The sequence below is a fragment of the Drosophila miranda genome, assembly GCF_003369915.1.
Source record: "Drosophila miranda strain MSH22 chromosome Y unlocalized genomic scaffold, D.miranda_PacBio2.1 Contig_Y2_pilon, whole genome shotgun sequence".
In the NCBI taxonomy this organism is placed as follows: Eukaryota; Metazoa; Arthropoda; class Insecta; order Diptera; family Drosophilidae; genus Drosophila; species Drosophila miranda.
In genome coordinates this window covers 27,568,431-27,591,722 of record NW_022881614.1, presented here as the reverse complement: position 1 = coordinate 27,591,722, position 23,292 = coordinate 27,568,431, and the positions used below count along the sequence as shown (strand labels likewise).

At 39.7% G+C, this 23,292-nt stretch overlaps 1 protein-coding gene across 1 annotated transcript; it reads right to left on the bottom strand.

Moving 5' to 3' along the window:
• Nucleotides 1–767: 767 nt before the first annotated feature.
• LOC117192587 lies at nt 768–20,467 on the bottom strand. The gene is made up of 5 exons (XM_033397304.1): nt 20,103–20,467; nt 19,860–20,035; nt 10,244–10,424; nt 10,001–10,176; nt 768–895 (listed from the first exon to the last, which is right to left on the bottom strand). Exons 2-5 carry the CDS (start codon nt 20,001–20,003, stop codon nt 887–889), a joined length of 510 nt encoding a protein of 169 aa, XP_033253195.1. The 5' UTR covers nt 20,004–20,035; nt 20,103–20,467; the 3' UTR covers nt 768–886.
• Nucleotides 20,468–23,292: the final 2,825 nt, after the last annotated feature.

The window sequence follows — 23,292 nt, the reverse complement described above, 5'->3', positions numbered from 1 at the left end:
GACAGTGGAACTTCCACTCGTGCCATTGCCGTAGTTGTTGGCGGTCTTAAGTCCGTTTTTTGGTGGCGTGCCCGGCGGCGTCACTATGTAGGCGGTAGCGATCTCTTCCCCTTTTATATTACTGTTCTTGTCAGAAGCGGCCTTCTTTTTCTTGCTCTTCGTCATTTTCCTAGACTAACCGGGTGGATATTCGGTATCGGCGGTAATAGATGTATCAATAATTAGTAATTTTCGCAAACAGCACACGAACACACACGAACTACACATATGAATAGATTAATTCAAGGTTTATCGGTATGACTGCAGCACAAAACAGAAAACAACAACCGGTACGGACAATGTTCAGTTAACTAATAAATAAGCGCAGTCGTATCCCAGCAGTACTGGGAACTAGTTCGGAGGTGGTGATATCACCACTCCCTAACAGACCAGGGGTACTTTCTTTACTAACCCCTAACAATGCTTTTCATCATTTCCATTTTTACCCGTAATTTCCTACGACATGGGGACCAGCGACACCACATCGTTTACCCCGAACTAGTGATATGGGTACTCGTCTAGTAGCTAGTGAAATGGGTAACAATGTAGTAGCTAGTGAAATGGGTACCCATGAAGTAGCTAGTAAAATGGGTACCCATGAAGTAGCTAGTAAAATGGGTACCCATGAAGTAGCTAGTAAAATGGGTACCCATGAAGTAGGTTATCAATCTTCATTTCATTTCATATTTAAATTTTTATTTTATTATATATATTTCATTTTAGTTTTTAAATTTACTAATTAAAGTCTGCTGTTCGCGGTGGTACTGTTTTTGAAAAAACGTTTTTTTTTGCAGCTGTAGGGCCTTCCTAAGCTGGACTTCAGCTGATCCAGTCCCCGTATCTACAGTTATGGCATCTATAAATATAAAGTACAGATATAATAGGCATATAAAAAAACAAAAAGCATTTTTCATTTTCCATTTTTTCATTTTCGTCGATTGTCTCTCCTATTTCGCGGCCTTCAACTTTTTCTTTTTCACTGCACGACACTGTTTCTCCGCTAACACGATTATGTTTGGCTGAATATTTGTCTTATATTTCTTTATTGAGCCTACGCAAATGCCGTTTGCTACATTTGCTTTGACTTACTGTTTAAAATTGAATAATTATAATTACTTGGTCAGCCGCACTGATTTGCACAAACTCCAAACGCAAAAGAACATTCCAGCAATGCAGTGACCGAAAACAGAAAAGGGAGAGGGCAGGAATTGGAAAAAAGCAGGACAGCATAATTATTAGCTAACTGCTCTCTTTATTTTCCTCTCATGCTTTTTCGTTTCTTCGTCTACTGGTGAGACGTTGCATCCCAACCGAACTAGTACGGTGGCTGGTGCGCGGTGGGTTGTAGAGTATACAGAGCAACATTTTTTGTCTCTTCTTTGAGTGGTTCGGCGTTCGTTTACCATAGGGTTAGTCCGGAAAGTACCCACGTAGGAACTAGCCAAATCAGTAGTTCGGGCATGGTCAATCGCCACCGCCAGTACTAGAGTATATACTCTTCCACTCATCGATGTGTATGTGCATGCTCAAGTGTGCGTCGCTTTAGAGTAACGGCGATTGTCAGAAAAATAAACGATGCAACAGATGAAATGGAAAAGCTTCCAGTGTTGAGTGCTGGCAAAGAGTAACCAATACTACAGTACTGCTCACAAATTACTGTAAATTTTTAAGTTTCTAAATGCATTGGCGCTGAGATGTGACTCAGAGTTTTTTGGACTGGGCTCTTTCGTATGTGCGTAATTGTTGGTGTTAGAAATTGTGACGTGTAATACTCTATAAAAAGTCAAACTAAAGTGTACTGGTACTGGGTCTGACATGAAATTCGCTGAAAGTACAGATTTCGATTCGATGGTTCGAGTGTGACCAGCCGCCGAAACAATCAACCGGCAGTTAATCTAACACATTGTATTAAATGCACTTCCTTTTCATCAGCGAGCGAGACCCGTCGTGTTTTTTCTTAACAGTCTGAAAAGTGACTTTTTCCAAGCAACAAAGGCTTAATTAAAAGTGATTGAAAAAATTGGATCATTGTTTATTTCATACAAATCTTCATCAATATATAAATTTTTCCTCTTTCATTTCCCAAAGGAGAGGTAAGTCTTTGGCAATCTGGTTAAACCAGCAAGTATGGCGGACGCCGGTCACTCGGTGTCTGCCAAATTGAAACCCCCTGATCAGGTGGCAAAAAGCAGCAAAATTCAAACCCAAAAAACAATAGCAAAAAACTTCAGTGCTTTGTGTTCAAGTGTGAAAGAGGACATATTCGACAGCTTGACTAACGAAAAGTACCCAGCAAAAAAGATGCGCAAGGAACAAAAATACAGACATAAATAACAAAATGCTGATAGACGATGACAGTAACAAAATGGTGGAGGCTTCTGACGGTGTGACCGTTCACAATTCTCACACAAATGCCATAAATGGTTTTACTGGAAATACTGAAATGACTTAAACTCTGAATAAAAATACTAATCCGATTATAAACCCATCAAATGTAGGTATCGAAAGAGAAACAGTGTTGTATAGTGAGTGCCACATCGGTGATGCGGCTGTACTAGTATCGACTAAGAACAGTACCATCTTCGAAAACAAAAACACCAAAAATGGCACCAAAAATAAGACACCTTAAAATCAAAGGAATTAAAGAAATCGTAGCTCTTGCGCCTACACTATACAAGATTTATTTTAAGGTTTTCAGCGAAGCAAATGATTAGTTTTAAATGAGGAGTTAAAAAAAATGAATTTAGTGGTATTTATACCAAAAGACTATGTGGAATCCTATGGAGTAATTAAAGGGGTGCCCCTCGGTTTTTCTGAGAATGAAATTATAGATAATATTACTTCTAACATAAAAAATTAAGTCAATTGAAAGATTAGCAAGAAGGCAGAAAATTACAACCGATGACAACAACGAAACATTCAAGCTCATACCATTAGAAACAGTCAAAACTGGTTTTGAAGGTTCAGACATCCCAGAAAAGGTATCTCTTTTTGGGATATGTGGGATAAAAGTAAGCATATATGTTCCCAGAGTAAGGCAATGTTATAATTGTGGCAGACTTGGTCACACTTCGACCAGATGCAAATCAGCTAGGAGGTGCTATAAATGCGGAGTCGAGGAGTGCAATGGGTCGTGCACTGGTCTCAAGTGTATCCTTTGCAATGGGAAAAATCACTCAGCTAGGGTCAGACTGATGTGCCCAGTATGGGAAAAGGAGATGGACATTAACAAAATAATGACTATCAAAAAAATCGCGCGTAAGGAAGTGCTTAGCACTTACTCAATCCATCAAAACTTTTCGCTGTTAGATAATTATGAAAAAAACTATCCAAAACTAGACATAAATGAGGAAAATGTTCAAAACAAAAACGTTAAAGCAAATGAAGTTTTAAAAAAACACAGTTATGCGAGCAGGTTAGTGCAGAGACCCTTGGTTCCTGCACAAAAACCCCACTATCACTTAGAATCATATACCAGCGATTCTAGTAATCACGTACCATTTTTTGAAAACAAAGAACTAAAAGAAAACAAATTTACCATTCAACAGATGGTTGACATGTTGTCTCGTTTAGTCGACTCAAATGATGTGTCACATCCATCAAAAAAAGTGACCAGTACAAATGATTACAATATGGAACATAATGCAGACAGAAAAATGAACAAACAGAGAGAAACGAACCTTTTTAAAACATCTAAATAAATATGAAATTTTTACAACATAACATTCAATCTATTAAAGCCAATAAAAACGACCTAGTATTCTACTTAAACAATGAAAACTTCGACTTCGCCATTCTGGCTGAAGTTTTCTCTCACGATCTCCGTTTTAGGAAACTAGCCAACTTCAATATGTTAGAAAAACATAGAGAGGACGGTTATGGAGGAGTGGCGATTGCCTACAAAAAAGACTTAAGAGTTAAAAGACTGATATATGAGACAGAGCAAGATATAATTATAGCAAGAACCATCAACAACAAAGATAAATTTTTTATCACCTCAGTATATTTTGAACCTTTGTTGTCTCTTGCATCCTTCAAGCAAGCGATTAACAATCGCCTTGAATATTTAGATGCATTCGGAAAAGTCATAATTGCAGGAGATTTTAACGCAAGACATACCTTTTCTGGAGACAGAACCAACAGTGGAAAGCGAACTTTTCTCATGGCTATAGTCTAGCAAATGACCACAGTCTCACATTCAGAAGACACATCGACTCAACATCAGGGTCTGTACTCGATTTAACTTTCACAAAGGGTATTCATATAGAGAATTGGAAAGGCGAAAAGTTTTACCTAGGAGGCAGCCACCATCATCCAATAACCTTTGAAACAGCAGGATATCAACACAAACTCAAAACTTTCCTTGCCAAAAACAGGCTACTGAAAAAGCTAAGCCAGTTTGAGGCCGACAAAGATATGGATAATTTAGCGAAGAACATCCAACAGGAAATAAAAGCAGCTACTTATGAAGTCAAAAACAAATGTCCAAAATTATGGTGGGACGAGAATTTAGCCAAATTATTCAGGGAGTTTGCAGAGTCGCAGAAGAAGGCAGCTTCAGAACCCTCCTTTCAAAATTATTGTTCTGCTGTTAACCTCAAGGTTAAATGGAAAAAATCTGTTAAAATTGCCAAAAGAACTAGCTATGCCAGGAAGTTAACAGAGTTAAATGTAAAATCGAACTCAAGAGAAGCCTGGAGATTCCTCAGAAATCTAAAAAACTGTCAAGAGGACACCCCAGAAATTTTCGACCCTGACAAATCTGGGCCATACCTGGAATTCCTTAACGAACAAATAACCTCAGAAGCAAAGGATGTAGACGAAGAAATGTACTCAACGAAGAACAATGAAAATCCTTTCTTTTCCTTGGAAGAGTTAGAGGCTGTGTTAGTTAGAAACAGAAAAACGGCTGGAGGAATAGATCACATCACATACGAGATGCTGAGTGCTCTTAACACTAGTATAAAGACAGAACTTGTACATTTTTACAACCGTCGAGTGGCTATGTGCGATTTTCAAGTCGAATGGAGGTGATCTATCAGAATTGTACCAATACCGAAAAAAAACATGGATCTGACTGACTTAAAACATTTTCGACCCATATCCCTCATTTCGGTTCTAGTCAAGACAGTAAATGGCATGGTGAAAGCCAGGCTGGAAAAGCATATACAAGAAAACAAGATTATACCCTACAGATCTTATGCATACCAAAACGAGGGGGAACGTTGTGAGTTGCTGCGGACACTGCAACTCTACAGTTATACCCGATACTAAGTCAGTATGGCTCTCCTCCGGCAGACGCTGCTAATATTTAACGACACGACAAAGAGTGCGTGCGAGAGAGACAGAAAATCAGTCTGAGCGTGACGTCGGGCGCTGCGTAGCCATTGCAAATTGATTTGATCCTTTTGGCTATAAAAATTATCTGATTCAGCAATCTGATAGATATGGTCGTTATCTATGATTCTGCGTTTTTAGTTTTCTCGAATGTGCAATATTGTGGATGCAACAGATTTTCGTTCTTTGTGGGGGCGGAAGGGGGTGGGGCGAAATTCTGAGATATACGTTTTATAGTGAGATCTAACAGAAGTGCGGATACCAAATTTGGTTACTCTAGCCTTAATAGTCTCTGAGATTTTTGGATGCCCCAGATTTTCATCCTTTGCGGGGGCGGAAGGGGGTGTGGCGAAATTTGGACACGAAACGGTCAAGGTCCGATATCACAGGAGTGTGGATACCAAATTTGGTTGCTCTGGCTCTTATAGGTTCTGAGATCCTTGAACTCATATTTTGCAATTGGCAAAACCGACCATGAAACCTGTGTGTTAGAGAGAGACAGAGCGAGAAAGAATGAAATTGTTTTCTTGATTCTGGCTATAATAATTATACGATCTGGTTGAGATCTTACATTCTAAAGCATATAGTCATCCTCTACGATTCTGCGTTTTTGGTTTTATCGTATCTTTAAAAATGTGGATGCCACAGATTTTCGTCCTTTGTGGGGGCGGAAGTGGGGAACCTGAAATTCTTAAAAAGACTAATGGAAAATGAGTGTTTTCCTAAAACATACATTGACTGGATCATCAGTTTTATGTCTATGAGACTACTGAAAATAGGGGAAGCTGTTCAGGTAGTTCAAGGAGGAATCCCACAGGGCTCTTGTCTGTAGCCCCTCCTTTTTAATGTATACACAAAAAGACTACATCAGATCTGTGATAGAAATACTCATATGATGCAATTTGCAGATGACTTCGTTATAATCTCTCACAACAGAGAGTTTACTGTAGCGGTTGAAAACCTTAATAAAAAACTAAATGACTTTAACCTTCTATGTGGTGATCTCGGTTTTAGCTTCAATCCAAGCAAATCTGCAGCAATGAATGTAGGAAAAAGACAGGTCAGAGCGGTAAATATTTCTGTTGGAAATGTGCCTATACCAAATCGAAAAAATATCCGTTTCTTAGGCAGACTGATTAGCGCAAACATGTCAAATGTCAGTCATGTAAAAATGGTTAAAGAACAAACAAAAAAAGGCAACAGACTCCTCCAGCTTGCGACTACTATCAAATCAGGTCTAAAACCTAAAGCAAGTACCAACATCTTCAAAGCTTTTATTAGAACAAAACAACAATATGCTATCACAAGTTTTTCAGACATGGGATCTGGAGCAAGTAAAGATATAGAAATAGCGCAAGCTAAATCACTCAGAAGGTGTGTGCCACCTGACACAAGCAAACACGAAATTTTTGTCCTCGCTGGTGTAATGCCACCTGTTTTCAGGGCGAAATGGCTTACAGCCAAAGAACTGCTTAAAATTAAAAGGTTCAATCCAACAATGTTTGACGAGCTAATACGCTCAAAAGCGGATACGAGTTACACACGTACTTTAAGAGAATTTAATTCCATCTTTGTAAACACTCAAGACTGTGATAGTGTTAACACATGTAACAAAATCCATGTATTAGATAAATTTTTAACTAAGGGTAAATAAGAATACTCGAATGAAGAAATAAAAACTATATTTTATGAGATTCTGAAAAAGTACAGAAAGGACGACTGGAACATTCTATCAACAGATGCATCAGTTACAGAAAGTACATGTGGCATAGGAATAGTAGAATGGCCTAGTGGAAATATCCACAAGTACAAAATAGAAAACAGATTATCCTCAGTAGGTGCCGAACTCGTAGGCCTTAAAAAGGCCTTCGAACTATGTTTTAAATATAATTACAAAAAGGCTGTGATTTGAAGTGATGGATTAGGAGCTATTAATTTAATTAAAAATAAGAATACAGACTCGTACCTAGTGAATGATATTCACAACATAATTAACCAATCAGACATTCAGAAACTTGACATTCTATGGGTCCCTGGTCACAAGGGTGTGGCCATCAACGAAAAGACTGACGTAGCAGCAAAGGCTGCTACAAGTGAGGGGTTTACAATAAATATAAAATACAGCTACAAGGAGGCTCAAAGAGAAATTAGGAACTTTTTAGTACACAAATGGAATGAGGACTACAGGACGAAGTGTAGGACAAAGGGATCCAGCCTCATAGACATATTTCCAGACATACCCAGTAAACCCTGTCATTTTTCTCTTAAATGGAATGCTAAAAGCATCAAGACCATTAACAGACTTATAACGGGACACACATACGACAAAGTCTTCCTACACAGAATCAAAGCAATTGACTCAAATATCTGCGAAACGTGCAATGTACTGAATATGCCGAACACCTGATCTTCGATTGCCAAAGATTTGCCGGGTTCAGAAGGAAATTCAAAATCTTTAAATATTATAACAATTTACATCAATTATTAATCAAAAAAGAGCCGCTACATCTCAGAGAGCTGGCAATCTTCATCAAAACTGCTGACTTAAACTTTTGACCCCTTTTTATACCCGATACTCAAAATGAGTATTGGGGTATATTAGATTTGTGGTAAAAGTGGATGTGTGTAACGTCCAGAAGGAATCGTTTCCGACCCCATAAAGTATATATCAATATCAATATCATCAATAGCCGAGTCGATTGAGCCATGTCTGTCTGTCCGTCTGTCCGTCCGTCCGTCTGTCCGTCCGTCCGTCTGTCCGTCCCCTTCAGCGCCTAGTGCTCAAAGACTATAAGAGCTAGAGCAACGATGTTTTGGACCCAGACTTCTGTGATATGTCACTGCTATAAAAATATTTCAAAACTTCGCCCCGCCCACTTCCGCCCCCACAAAGGACGAAAATCTGTTGCATCCACAATATTGCACATTCGAGAAAACGCAGAATCATAGATAATGACCATATCTATCAGATTGCTGAATCTGGATCAGATCAGATCATTTTTATAGCCAAAAGGAACAAATCAATTTGCACTGGCTACGCAGCCCCCGACGTCACGCTCAGACTGATTTATTGTCTCTCTCGCACGCACTCCTTGTCGTGTCGTTTAATATTAGCGGCGTCTGCCGGTGGAAAGCCATACTGACTTAGTATCGGGTATAACTGTAGAGTTGCGGTCTCCGCAGCACCTCACAACGTTCCCCCTCTTTATACCCGATACTCAAAATGAGTATTGGGGTATATTAGATTTGTGGTAAAAGTGGATGTGTGTAACGTCCAGAAGGAATCGTTTCCGACCCCATAAAGTATATATATTCTTGATCAGCATCAATAGCCGAGTCGATTGAGCCCTGTCTGTCTGTCCGTCTGTCCGTCTGTCCGTCCGTCCGTCCGTCCGTCCGTCCGTCCGACCGTCCGTCCCCTTCAGCGCCTAGTGCTCAAAGACTATAAGAGCTAGAGCAACGATGTTTTGGATCCAGACTTCTGTGATATGTCACTGCTACAAAAATATTTCAAAACTTCGCCCCGCCCACTTCCGCCCCCACAAAGGACGAAAATCTGTGGCATCCACATTTTTAAAGATACGATAAAACCAAAAACGCAGAATCGGTGAGGATGACTATATCTTCTAGAGTGAAAAATCTGAACCAGATCGTATAATTATTATAGCCAGAATCAAGAAAACAATTTCATTTTGTCTCGCCCTGTCTCTCTCTAACACACACGTAGCATAGCCGGCTTTGCTTAGAGTAAAACATTAGCGCCTAGATCTCAGAGACTATAAAAGCTAGAGCAACCAAATTTGGTATCCACACTCCTAATATATCGGACCGAGACGAGTTTGTTTCAAAATTTCGCCACACCCCCTTCCGCCCCCGCAAAGGATGAAAATCTGGGGATACTCACAAATCTCAGAGACTATTAAGGCTAAAGTAACCAAATTTGGTATCCGCACTCCTGTTAGATCTCGCTATAAAACGTATATCTCAAAATTTCGCCCCACCCCCTTCCGCCCCCACAACGGACGAAAATCTGTTGCATCCACAATATTGAGTATACGAGAAAACTAAAAACGCAGAATCATAGATAATGATCATATATATCAGATTGCTGAATCTGGATCAGATCAGATCATTTTTATAGCCAAAAGGAACAAATCAATTTGCACTGGCTACGCAGCCCCCGACGTCACGCTCAGACTGATTTTCTGTCTCTCTCGCACGCACTCCTTGTCGTGTCGTTTAATATTAGCGGCGTCTGCCGGAGGAGAGCCATACTGACTTAGTATCGGGTATAACTGTATAGTTGCGGTCTCCGCAGCAACTCACAACGTTCCCCCTCGTTTTTTTTAAAGTTTGGTAAGCAAACCGAGCGAGATGTGTGGTGTGCCCACAATGATTCATTGACTCGTTGGTGATACTCGAACAGGTAATCTATATTTTACACTTGTATATGAATGCTGCATGGATAAGATTTTTGAGTCGCGTCGACGAGTGTCGAAGGTTGGCAAACAAAGGAAATGCATGCAAAATCTGTATGTGTTTGTATTCCTTCTTATCGCGAACGGGCTTTTTTAGTATGCGTGCGAGAGTGTCTTTGCTGAACTGAGAGCGCCCCGATACTCACTTTATAGGCTCCATTGGCTGACAGCTTAAGGCGAAGCTCCGTGTATTTGGGACTCTTTTCCAGATAGTCCTCGAAGAGCATCCGCATTTGCGTCTTATCCACGTACCAATCATTGCGAGCACTGATCTTCTGACTGTCGCCCATCTCCAGCAGAAACTGCCCAATGATTTCCCGTTCTATGGGGAAGAGCAACATGGTTTTGATGAGCAAGGAAAGCCCCGTAGCCATGGACCTGTTGCTTACCCCAGGGGACAGTGGAACTTCCACTCGTGCCATTGCCGTAGTTGTTGGCGGTCTTAAGTCCGTTTTTTGGTGGCGTGCCCGGCGGCGTCACTATGTAGGCGGTAGCGATCTCTTCCCCTTTTATATTACTGTTCTTGTCAGAAGCGGACTTCTTTTTCTTGCTCTTCGTCATTTTCCTAGACTAACCGGGTGGATATTCGGTATCGGCGGTAATAGATGTATCAATAATTAGTAATTTTCGCAAACAGCACACGAACACACACGAACTACACATATGAATAGATTAATTCAAGGTTTATCGGTATGACTGCAGCACAAAACAGAAAACAACAACCGGTACGGACAATGTTCAGTTAACTAATAAATAAGCGCAGTCGTATCCCAGCAGTACTGGGAACTAGTTCGGAGGTGGTGATATCACCACTCCCTAACAGACCAGGGGTACTTTCTTTACTAACCCCTAACAATGCTTTTCATCATTTCCATTTTTACCCGCAATTTCCTACGACATGGGGACCAGCGACACCACATCGTTTAGCCCCGAACTAGTGATATGGGTACTCGTCTAGTAGCTAGTGAAATGGGTACCCATGTAGTAGCTAGTGAAATGGGTACCCATGAAGTAGCTAGTAAAATGGGTACCCATGAAGTAGGTTATCAATCTTCATTTCATTTCATATTTAAATTTTTATTTTATTATATATTTCATTTTAGTTTTTAAATTTACTAATTAAAGTCTGCTGTTCGCGGTGGTACTGTTTTTGAAAAAACGTTTTTTTTTGCAGCTGTAGGGCCTTCCTAAGCTGGACTTCAGCTGATCCAGTCCCCGTATCTACAGTTATGGCATCTATAAATATAAAGTACAGATATAATAGGCATATAAAAAAACAAAAAGCATTTTTCATTTTCCATTTTTTCATTTTCGTCGATTGTCTCTCCTATTTCGCGGCCTTCAACTTTTTCTTTTTCACTGCACGACACTGTTTCTCCGCTAACACGATTATGTTTGGCTGAATATTTGTCTTATATTTCTTTATTGAGCCTACGCAAATGCCGTTTGCTACATTTGCTTTGACTTACTGTTTAAAATTGAATAATTATAATTACTTGGTCAGCCGCACTGATTTGCACAAACTCCAAACGCAAAAGAACATTCCAGCAATGCAGTGACCGAAAACAGAAAAGGGAGAGGGCAGGAATTGGAAAAAAGCAGGACAGCATAATTTTTACCTAACTGCTCTCTTTATTTTCCTCTCATGCTTTTTCGTTTCTTCGTCTACTGGTGAGACGTTGCATCCCAACCGAACTAGTACGGTGGCTGGTGCGCGGTGGGTTGTAGAGTATACAGAGCAACATTTTTTGTCTCTTCTTTGAGTGGTTCGGCGTTCGTTAGTCCGGAAAGTACCCACGTAGGAACTAGCCAAATCAGTAGTTCGGGCATGGTCAATCGCCATTGCCAGTACTAGAGTATATACTCTTCCACTCATCGATGTGTATGTGCATGCTCAAGTGTGCGTCGCTTTAGAGTAACGGCGATTGTCAGAAAAATAAACGATGCAACAGATGAAATGGAAAAGCTTCCAGTGTTGAGTGCTGGCAAAGAGTAACCAATACTACAGTACTACTCACAAATTACTGTAAATTTTTAAGTTTCTAACTGCATTGGCGCTGAGCTGTGCCTCAGAGTTTTTTGGACTGGGCTCTTTCGTATGTGCGTAATTGTTGGTGTTAGAAATTGTGACGTGTAATACTCTATAAAAAGTCAAACTAAAGTGTACTGGTACTGGGTCTGACATGAAATTCGCTGAAAGTACAGATTTCGATTCGATGGTTCGAGTGTGACCAGCCGCCGAAACAATCAACCGGCAGTTAATCTAACACATTGTATTAAATGCACTTCCTTTTCATCAGCGCGCGAGACCGGTCGTGTTTTTTCTTAACAGTCTGAAAATTGACTTTTTCCAAGCAACAAAGGCTTAATTACAAGTGATTGTAAAAATTGGATTATTGTTTATTTCATACAAATCTTCATCAATATATAAATTTTTCCTCTTTCATTTCCCAAAGGAGAGGTAAGTCTTTGGCAATCTGGTTAAACCAGCAACCAGGTCATTCGGTGTCTGCCAAATTGAAACCCCCTGATCAGGTGGCAAAAAGCAGCAAAATTCAAACCCAAAAAACAATAGCAAAAAACTTCAGTGCTTTGTGTTCAAGTGTGAAAGAGGACATATTCGACAGCTTGACTAACGAAAAGTACCCAGCAAAAAAGATGCGCAAGGAACAAAAAAGCGACAACACCAACACAGACATAAATAACAAAATGCTGATAGACGATGACAGTAACAAAATGGTGGAGGCTTCTGACGGTGTGACCGTTAACAATTCTCACACAAATGCCATAAATGGTTTTACTGGAAATACTGAAATGACTAAAACACTGAATAAAAATACTAATCCGATTATAAACCCATCAAATGTAGGTATCGAAAGAGAAACAGTGTTGTATAGTGAGTGCCACATCGGTGATGCGGCTGGACTAGTATCGACTAAGAACAGTACCATCTTCGAAAACAAAAACACCAAAAATGGCACCAAAAATAAGACACCTTAAAATCAAAGGAATTAAAGAAATCGTAGCTCTTGCGCCTACACTATACAAGATTTATTTTAAGGTTTTCAGCGAAGCAAATGATTAGTTTTAAATGAGGAGTTAAAAAAAATGAATTTAGTGGTATTTATACCAAAAGACTATGTGGAATCCTATGGAGTAATTAAAGGGGTGCCCCTCGGTTTTTCTGAGAATGAAATTATAGATAATATTACTTCTAACATAAAAATTAAGTCAATTGAAAGATTAGCAAGAAGGCAGAAAATTACAACCGATGACAACAACGAAACATTCAAGCTCATACCATTAGAAACAGTCAAAACTGGTTTTGAGGGTTCAGACATCCCAGAAAAGGTATCTCTTTTTGGGATATGTGGGATGAAAGTAAGCATATATGTTCCCAGAGTAAGGCAATGTTATAATTGTGGCAGACTTGGTCACACTTCGACCAGATGCAAATCAGCTAGGAGGTGCTATAAATGCGGAGTCGAGGAGTGCAATGGGTCGTGCACTGGTCTCAAGTGTATCCTTTGCAATGGGAAAAATCACTCAGCTAGGGTCAGACTGATGTGCCCAGTATGGGAAAAGGAGATGGACATTAACAAAATAATGACTATCAAAAAAATCGCGCGTAAAGAAGTGCTTAGCACTTACTCAATCCATCAAAACTTTTCGCTGTTAGATAATTATGAAAAAAAACTATCCAAAACTAGACATAAATGAGGAAAATTTTCAAAACAAAAACGTTAAAGCAAATGAAGTTTTAAAAAAACACAGTTATGCGAGCAGGTTAGTGCAGAGACCTTTGGTTCCACTATCACTTAGAATCATATACCAGCGATTCTAGTAATCACGTACCATTTTTTGAAAACAAAGAACTAAAAGAAAACAAATTTACCATTCAACAGATGGTTGACATGTTGTCTCGTTTAGTCGACTCAAATGATGTGTCACATCCATCAAAAAAAGTGACCAGTACAAATGATTACAATATGGAACATAATGCAGACAGAAAAATGAACAAACAGAGAGAAACGAACCTTTTTAAAACATCTAAATAAATATGAAATTTTTACAACATAACATTCAATCTATTAAAGCCAATAAAAACGACCTAGTATTCTACTTAAACAATGAAAACTTCGACTTCGCCATTCTGGCTGAAGTTTTCTCTCACGATCTCCGTTTTAGGAAACTAGCCAACTTCAATATGTTAGAAAAACATAGAGAGGACGGCTATGGAGGAGTGGCGATTGCCTACAAAAAAGACTTAAGAGTTAAAAGACTGAGATATGAGACAGAGCAAGATATAATTATAGCAAGAACCATCAACAACAAAGATACATTTTTTATCACCTCAGTATATTTTGAACCTTTGTTGTCTCTTGCATCCTTCAAGCAAGCGATTAACAATCGCCTTGAATATTTAGATGCATTCGGAAAAGTCATAATTGCAGGAGATTTTAACGCAAGACATACCTTTTCTGGAGACAGAACCAACAGTGGAAAGGGAACTTTTCTCATGGCTATAGTCTAGCAAATGACCACAGTCTCACATTCAGAAGACACATCGACTCAACATCAGAGTCTGTACTCGATTTAACTTTCACAAAGGGTATTCATATAGAGAATTGGAAATGCGAAAAGTTTTACCTAGGAGGCAGCCACCATCACCCAATAACCTTTGAAACAGCAGGATATCAACACAAACTCAAAACTTTCCTTGCCAAAAACAGGCTACTGAAAAAGCTAAGCCAGTTTGAGGCCGACAAAGATATGGATAATTTAGCGAAGAACATCCAACAGGAAATAAAAGCAGCTACTTATGAAATCAAAAACAAATGTCCAAAATTATGGTGGGACGAGAATTTAGCCAAATTATTCAGGGAGTTTGCAGAGTCGCAGAAGAAGGCAGCTTCAGAACCCTCCTTTCAAAATTATTGTTCTGCTGTTAACCTCAAGGTTAAATGGAAAAAATCTGTTAAAATTGCCAAAAGAACTAGCTATGCCAGGAAGTTAACAGAGTTAAATGTAAAATCGAACTCAAGAGAAGCCTGGAGATTCCTCAGAAATCTAAAAAACTGTCAAGAGGACACCCCAGAAATTTTCGACCCTGACAAAGCTGGGCCATACCTGGAATTCCTTAACGAACAAATAACCTCAGAAGCAAAGGATGTAGACGAAGAAATGTACTCAACGAAGAACAATGAAAATCCTTTCTTTTCCTTGGAAGAGTTAGAGGCTGTGTTAGTTAGAAACAGAAAAACGGCAGGAGGAATAGATCACATCACATACGAGATGCTGAGTGCTCTTAACACTAGTATAAAGACAGAACTTGTACATTTTTACAACCGTCGAGTGGCTATGTGCGATTTTCAAGTCGAATGGAGGTGATCTATCAGAATTGTACCAATACCGAAAAAAAACATGGATCTGACTGACTTAAAACATTTTCGACCCATATCCCTCATTTCGGTTCTAGCCAAGACAGTAAATGGCATGGTGAAAGCCAGGCTGGAAAAGCATATACAAGAAAACAAGATTATACCCTACAGATATTATGCATACCAAAACGAGGGGGAACGTTGTGAGTTGCTGCGGACACTGCAACTCTACAGTTATACCCGATACTAAGTCAGTATGGCTCTCCTCCGGCAGACGCTGCTAATATTTAACGACACGACAAAGAGTGCGTGCGAGAGAAACAGAAAATCAGTCTGAGCGTGACGTCGGGCGCTGCGTAGCCAGTGCAAATTGATTTGATCCTTTTGGCTATAAAAATTATCTGATTCAGCAATCTGATAGATATGGTCGTTATCTATGATTCTGCGTTTTTAGTTTTCTCGAATGTGCAATATTGTGGATGCAACAGATTTTCGTCCTTTGTGGGGGCGGAAGGGGGTGGGGCGAAATTCTGAGATATACGTTTTATAGTGAGATCTAACAGAAGTGCGGATACCAAATTTGGTTACTCTAGCCTTAATAGTCTCTGAGATTTGTGGATGCCCCAGATTTTCGTCCTTTGCGGGGGCGGAAGTGGGTGTGGCGAAATTTGGACACGAAACGGTCAAGGTCCGATATCACAGGAGTGTGGATACCAAATTTGGTTGCTCTGGATCTTATAGGTTCTGAGATCCTTGAACTCATATTTTGCAATTGGCAAAACCGACCATGAAACCTGTGTGTTAGAGAGAGACAGAGCGAGAAAGAATGAAATTGTTTTCTTGATTCTGGCTATAATAATTATACGATCTGGTTGAGATCTTACATTCTAAAGCATATAGTCATCCTCTACGATTCTGCGTTTTTGGTTTTATCGTATCTTTAAAAATGTGGATGCCACAGATTTTCGTCCTTTGTGGGGGCGGAAGTGGGGAACCTGAAATTCTTAAAAAGACTAATGGAAAATGAGTGTTTTCCTAAAACATACATTGACTGGATCATCAGTTTTATGTCTATGAGACTACTGAAAATAGGGGAAGCTGTTCAGGTAGTTCAAGGAGGAATCCCACAGGGCTCTTGTCTGTAGCCCCTCCTTTTTAATGTATACACAAAAAGACTACATCAGATCTGTGATAGAAATACTCATATGATGCAATTTGCAGATGACTTCGTTATAATCTCTCACAACAGAGAGTTTACTGTAGCGGTTGAAAACCTTAATAAAAAACTAAATGACTTTAACCTTCTATGTGGTGATCTCGGTTTTAGCTTCAATCCAAGCAAATCTGCAGCAATGAATGTAGGAAAAAGACAGGTCAGAGCGGTAAATATTTCTGTTGGAAATGTGCCTATACCAAATCGAAAAAATATCCGTTTCTTAGGCAGACTGATTAGCGCAAACATGTCAAATGTCAGTCATGTAAAAATGGTTAAAGAACAAACAAAAAAAGGCAACAGACTCCTCCAGCTTGCGACTACTATCAAATCAGGTCTAAAACCTAAAGCAAGTACCAACATCTTCAAAGCTTTTATTAGAACAAAACAACAATATGCTATCACAAGTTTTTCAGACATGGGATCTGGAGCAAGTAAAGATATAGAAATAGCGCAAGCTAAATCACTCAGAAGGTGTGTTGGGGTGCCACCTGACACAAGCAAACACGAAATTTTTGTCCTCGCTGGTGTAATGCCACCTGTTTTCAGGGCGAAATGGCTTACAGCCAAAGAACTGCTTAAAATTAAAAGGTTCAATCCAACAATGTTTGACGAGCTAATACGCTCAAAAGCGGATACGAGTTACACACGTACTTTAAGAGAATTTAATTCCATCTTTGTAAACACTCAAGACTGTGATAGTGTTAACACATGTAACAAAATCCATGTATTAGATAAATTTTTAACTAAGGGTAAATAAGAATACTCGAATGAAGAAATAAAAACTATATTTTATGAGATTCTGAAAAAGTACAGAAAGGACGACTGGAACATTCTATCAACAGATGCATCAGTTACAGAAAGTACATGTGGCATAGGAATAGTAGAATGGCCTAGTGGAAATATCCACAAGTACAAAATAGAAAACAGATTATCCTCAGTAGGTGCCGAACTCGTAGGCCTTAAAAAGGCCTTCGAAATATGTCTTAAATATAATTACAAAAAGGCTGTGATTTGAAGTGATGGATTAGGAGCTATTAATTTAATTAAAAATAAGAATACAGACTCGTACCTAGTGAATGATATTCACAACATAATTAACCAATCAGACATTCAGAAACTTGACATTCTATGGGTCCCTGGTCACAAGGGTGTGGCCATCAACGAAAAGACTGACATAGCAGCAAAGGCTGCTACAAGTGAGGGGTTTACAATAAATATAAAATACAGCTACAAGGAGGCTCAAAGAGAAATTAGGAACTTTTTAGTACACAAATGGAATGAGGACTACAGGACGAAGTGTAGGACAAAGGGATCCAGCCTCATAGACATATTTCCAGACATACCCAGTAAACCCTGTCATTTTTCTCTTAAATGGAATGCTAAAAGCATCAAGACCATTAACAGACTTATAACGGGACACACATACGACAAAGTCTTCCTACACAGAATCAAAGCAATTGACTCAAATATCTGCGAAACGTGCAATGTAACTGAATATGCCGAACACCTGATCTTCGATTGCCAAAGATTTGCCGGGTTCAGAAGGAAATTCAAAATCTTTAAATATTATAACAATTTACATCAATTATTAATCAAAAAAGAGCCGCTACATCTCAGAGAGCTGGCAATCTTCATCAAAACTGCTGACTTAAACTTTTGACCCCTTTTTATACCCGATACTCAAAATGAGTATTGGGGTATATTAGATTTGTGGTAAAAGTGGATGTGTGTAACGTCCAGAAGGAATCGTTTCCGACCCCATAAAGTATATATCAATATCAATATCATCAATAGCCGAGTCGATTGAGCCATGTCTGTCTGTCCGTCTGTCCGTCCGTCCGTCTGTCCGGCCGTCCGTCTGTCCGTCCCCTTCAGCGCCTAGTGCTCAAAGACTATAAGAGCTAGAGCAACGATGTTTTGGACCCAGACTTCTGTGATATGTCACTGCTACAAAAATATTTCAAAACTTCGCCCCGCCCACTTCCGCCCCCACAAAGGACGAAAATCTGTGGCATCCACATTTTTAAAGATACGATAAAACCAAAAACGCAGAATCGTAGAGGATGACTATATGTTCTAGAGTGCAAAATCTGAACCAGATCGTATAATTATTATAGCCAGAATCAAGAAAACAATTTCATTCTTTCTCGCTCTGTCTCTCTCTAACACACAGGTTTCATGGTCGGCTTTGCCAATTGCAAAATATGAGTTCAAGGATCTCAGAACCTATAAGAGCCAGAGCAACCAAATTTGGTATCCACACTTCTGTGATATCGGACCTTGACCGTTTCGTGTCCAAATTTCGCCACACCCCCTTCCGCCCCTACAAAGGACGAAAATCTGTGGCATCCACATTTTTAAAGATACGATAAAACCAAAAACGCAGAATCGGTGAGGATGACTATATCTTCTAGAGTGCAAAATCTGAACCAGATCGTATAATTATTATAGCCAGAATCAAGAAAACAATTTCATTTTGTCTCGCCCTGTCTCTCTCTAACACACACGTAGTATAGCCGGCTTTGCTTAGAGTAAAACATTAGCGCCTAGATCTCAGAGACTATAAAAGCTAGAGCAACCAAATTTGGTATCCACACTCCTAATATATCGGACCGAGACGAGTTTGTTTCAAAATTTCGCCACACCCCCTTCCGCCCCCGCAAAGGATGAAAATCTGGGGATACTCACAAATCTCAGAGACTATTAAGGCTAGAGTAACCAAATTTGGTATCCGCACTCCTGTTAGATCTCGCTATAAAACGTATATCTCAAAATTTCGCCCCACCCCCTTCCGCCCCCACAACGGACGAAAATCTGTTGCATCCACAATATTGAGTATACGAGAAAACTAAAAACGCAGAATCATAGATAATGATCATATATATCAGATTGCTGAATCTGGATCAGATCAGATCATTTTTATAGCCAAAAGGAACAAATCAATTTGCACTGGCTACGCAGCCCCCGACGTCACGCTCAGACTGATTTTCTGTCTCTCTCGCACGCACTCCTTGTCGTGTCGTTTAATATTAGCGGCGTCTGCCGGAGGAGAGCCATACTGACTTAGTATCGGGTATAACTGTAGAGTTGCGGTCTCCGCAGCAACTCACAACGTTCCCCCTCATTTTTTTTTAAGTTTGGTAAGCAAACCGAGCGAGATGTGTGGTGTGCCCACAATGATTCATTGACTCGTTGGTGATACTCGAACAGGTAATCTATATTTTACACTTGTATATGAATGCTGCATGGATAAGATTTTTGAGTCGCGTCGACGAGTGTCGAAGGTTGGCAAACAAAGGAAATGCATGCAAAATCTGTATGTGTTTGTATTCCTTCTTATCGCGAACGGGCTTTTTTAGTATGCGTGCGAGAGTGTCTTTGCTGAACTGAGAGCGCCCCGATACTCACTTTATAGGCTCCATTGGCTGACAGCTTAAGGCGAAGCTCCGTGTATTTGGGACTCTTTTCCAGATAGTCCTCGAAGAGCATCCGCATTTGCGTCTTATCCACGTACCAATCATTGCGAGCACTGATCTTCTGACTGTCGCCCATCTCCAGCAGAAACTGCCCAATGATTTCCCGTTCTATGGGGAAGAGCAACATGGTTTTGATGAGCAAGGAAAGCCCCGTAGCCATGGACCTGTTGCTTACCCCAGGGGACAGTGGAACTTCCACTCGTGCCATTGCCGTAGTTGTTGGCGGTCTTAAGTCCGTTTTTTGGTGGCGTGCCCGGCGGCGTCACTATGTAGGCGGTAGCGATCTCTTCCCCTTTTATATTACTGTTCTTGTCAGAAGCGGCCTTTCTTTTTCTTGCTCTTCGTCATTTTCCTAGACTAACCGGGTGGATATTCGGTATCGGCGGTAATAGATGTATCAATAATTAGTAATTTTCGCAAACAGCACACGAACACACACGAACTACACATATGAATAGATTAATTCAAGGTTTATCGGTATGACTGCAGCACAAAACAGAAAACAACAACCGGTACGGACAATGTTCAGTTAACTAATAAATAAGCGCAGTCGTATCTCAGCAGTACTGGGAACTAGTTCGGAGGTGGTGATATCACCACTCCCTAACAGACCAGGGGTACTTTCTTTACTAACCCCTAACAATGCTTTTCATCATTTCCATTTTTACCCGCAATTTCCTACGACATGGGGACCAGCGACACCACATCGTTTAGCCCCGAACTAGTGATATGGGTACTCGTCTAGTAGCTAGTGAAATGGGTACCCATGTAGTAGCTAGTGAAATGGGTACCCATGAAGTAGCTAGTAAAATGGGTACCCATGAAGTAGGTTATCAATCTTCATTTCATTTCATATTTAAATTTTTATTTTATTATATATTTCATTTTAGTTTTTAAATTTACTAATTAAAGTCTGCTGTTCGCGGTGGTACTGTTTTTGAAAAAACGTTTTTTTTTGCAGCTGTAGGGCCTTCCTAAGCTGGACTTCAGCTGATCCAGTCCCCGTATCTACAGTTATGGCATCTATAAATATAAAGTACAGATATAATAGGCATATAAAAAAACAAAAAGCATTTTTCATTTTCCATTTTTTCATTTTCGTCGATTGTCTCTCCTATTTCGCGGCCTTCAACTTTTTCTTTTTCACTGCACGACACTGTTTCTCCGCTAACACGATTATGTTTGGCTGAATATTTGTCTTATATTTCTTTATTGAGCCTACGCAAATGCCGTTTGCTACATTTGCTTTGACTTACTGTTTAAAATTGAATAATTATAATTACTTGGTCAGCCGCACTGATTTGCACAAACTCCAAACGCAAAAGAACATTCCAGCAATGCAGTGACCGAAAACAGAAAAGGGAGACGGCAGGAATTGGAAAAAAGCAGGACAGCATAATTTTTAGCTAACTGCTCTCTTTATTTTCCTCTCATGCTTTTTCGTTTCTTCGTCTACTGGTGAGACGTTGCATCCCAACCGAACTAGTACGGTGGCTGGTGCGCGGTGGGTTGTAGAGTATACAGAGCAACATTTTTTGTCTCTTCTTTGAGTGGTTCGGCGTTCGTTTACCATAGGGTTAGTCCGGAAAGTACCCACGTAGGAACTAGCCAAATCAGTAGTTCGGGCATGGTCAATCGCCACCGCCAGTACTAGAGTATATACTCTTCCACTCATCGATGTGTATGTGCATGCTCAAGTGTGCGTCGCTTTAGAGTAACGGCGATTGTCAGAAAAATAAACGATGCAACAGATGAAATGGAAAAGCTTCCAGTGTTGAGTGCTGGCAAAGAGTAACCAATACTACAGTACTACTCACAAATTACTGTAAATTTTTAAGTTTCTAACTGCATTGGCGCTGAGCTGTGCCTCAGAGTTTTTTGGACTGGGCTCTTTCGTATGTGCGTAATTGTTGGTGTTAGAAATTGTGACGTGTAATACTCTATAAAAAGTCAAACTAAAGTGTACTGGTACTGGGTCTGACATGAAATTCGCTGAAAGTACAGATTTCGATTCGATGGTTCGAGTGTGACCAGCCGCCGAAACAATCAACCGGCAGTTAATCTAACACATTGTATTAAATGCACTTCCTTTTCATCAGCGAGCGAGACCGGTCGTGTTTTTTCTTAACAGTCTGAAAAGTGACTTTTTCCAAGCACCAAAGGCTTAATTACAAGTGATTGTTAAAATTGGATCATTGTTTATTTCATACAAATCTTCATCAATATATAAATTTTTCCTCTTTCATTTCCCAAAGGAGAGGTAAGTCTTTGGCAATCTGGTTAAACCAGCAAGTATGGCGGACGCCGGTCACTCGGTGTCTGCCAAATTGAAACCCCCTGATCAGGTGGCAAAAAGCAGCAAAATTCAAACCCAAAAAACAATAGCAAAAAACTTCAGTGCTTTGTGTTCAAGTGTGAAAGAGGACATATTCGACAGCTTGACTAACGAAAAGTACCCAGCAAAAAAGATGCGCAAGGAACAAAAAAGCGACAACACCAATACAGACATAAATAACAAAATGCTGATAGACGATGACAGTAACAAAATGGTGGAGGCTTCTGACGGTGTGACCGTTCACAATTCTCACACAAATGCCATAAATGGTTTTACTGGAAATACTGAAATGACTAAAACACTGAATAAAAATACTAATCCGATTATAAACCCATCAAATGTAGGTATCGAAAGAGAAACAGTGCTGTATAGTGAGTGCCACATCGGTGATGCGGCTGTACTAGTATCGACTAAGAACAGTACCATCTTCGAAAACAAAAACACCAAAAATGGCACCAAAAATAAGACACCTTAAAATCAAAGGAATTAAAGAAATCGTAGCTCTTGCGCCTACACTATACAAGATTTATTTTAAGGTTTTCAGCGAAGCAAATGATTAGTTTTAAATGAGGAGTTAAAAAAAATGAATTTAGTGGTATTTATACCAAAAGACTATGTGGAATCCTATGGAGTAATTAAAGGGGTGCCCCTCGGTTTTTCTGAGAATGAAATTATAGATAATATTACTTCTAACATAAAAATTAAGTCAATTGAAAGATTAGCAAGAAGGCAGAAAATTACAACCGATGACAACAACGAAACATTCAAGCTCATACCATTAGAAACAGTCAAAACTGGTTTTGAGGGTTCAGACATCCCAGAAAAGGTATCTCTTTTTGGGATATGTGGGATGAAAGTAAGCATATATGTTCCCAGAGTAAGGCAATGTTATAATTGTGGCAGACTTGGTCACACTTCGACCAGATGCAAATCAGCTAGGAGGTGCTATAAATGCGGAGTCGAGGAGTGCAATGGGTCGTGCACTGGTCTCAAGTGTATCCTTTGCAATGGGAAAAATCACTCAGCTAGG

Bases quoted from the DNA above. Each gene is read 5' to 3' on its own strand.
- LOC117192587 (XM_033397304.1), bottom strand. From the start codon at position 20,003: ATGGGCGACAGTCAGAAGATCAGTGCTCGCAATGATTGGTACGTGGAT. The intron at 10,425-19,859 runs GTGAGTATCGGG...CCACCCGGTTAG, and splicing joins CAGCCAATGGAGCCTATAAA to TCTAGGAAAATGACGAAGAG. The intron at 10,177-10,243 runs GTAAGCAACAGG...TCTTCCCCATAG, and splicing joins AAGTTCCACTGTCCCCTGGG to AACGGGAAATCATTGGGCAG.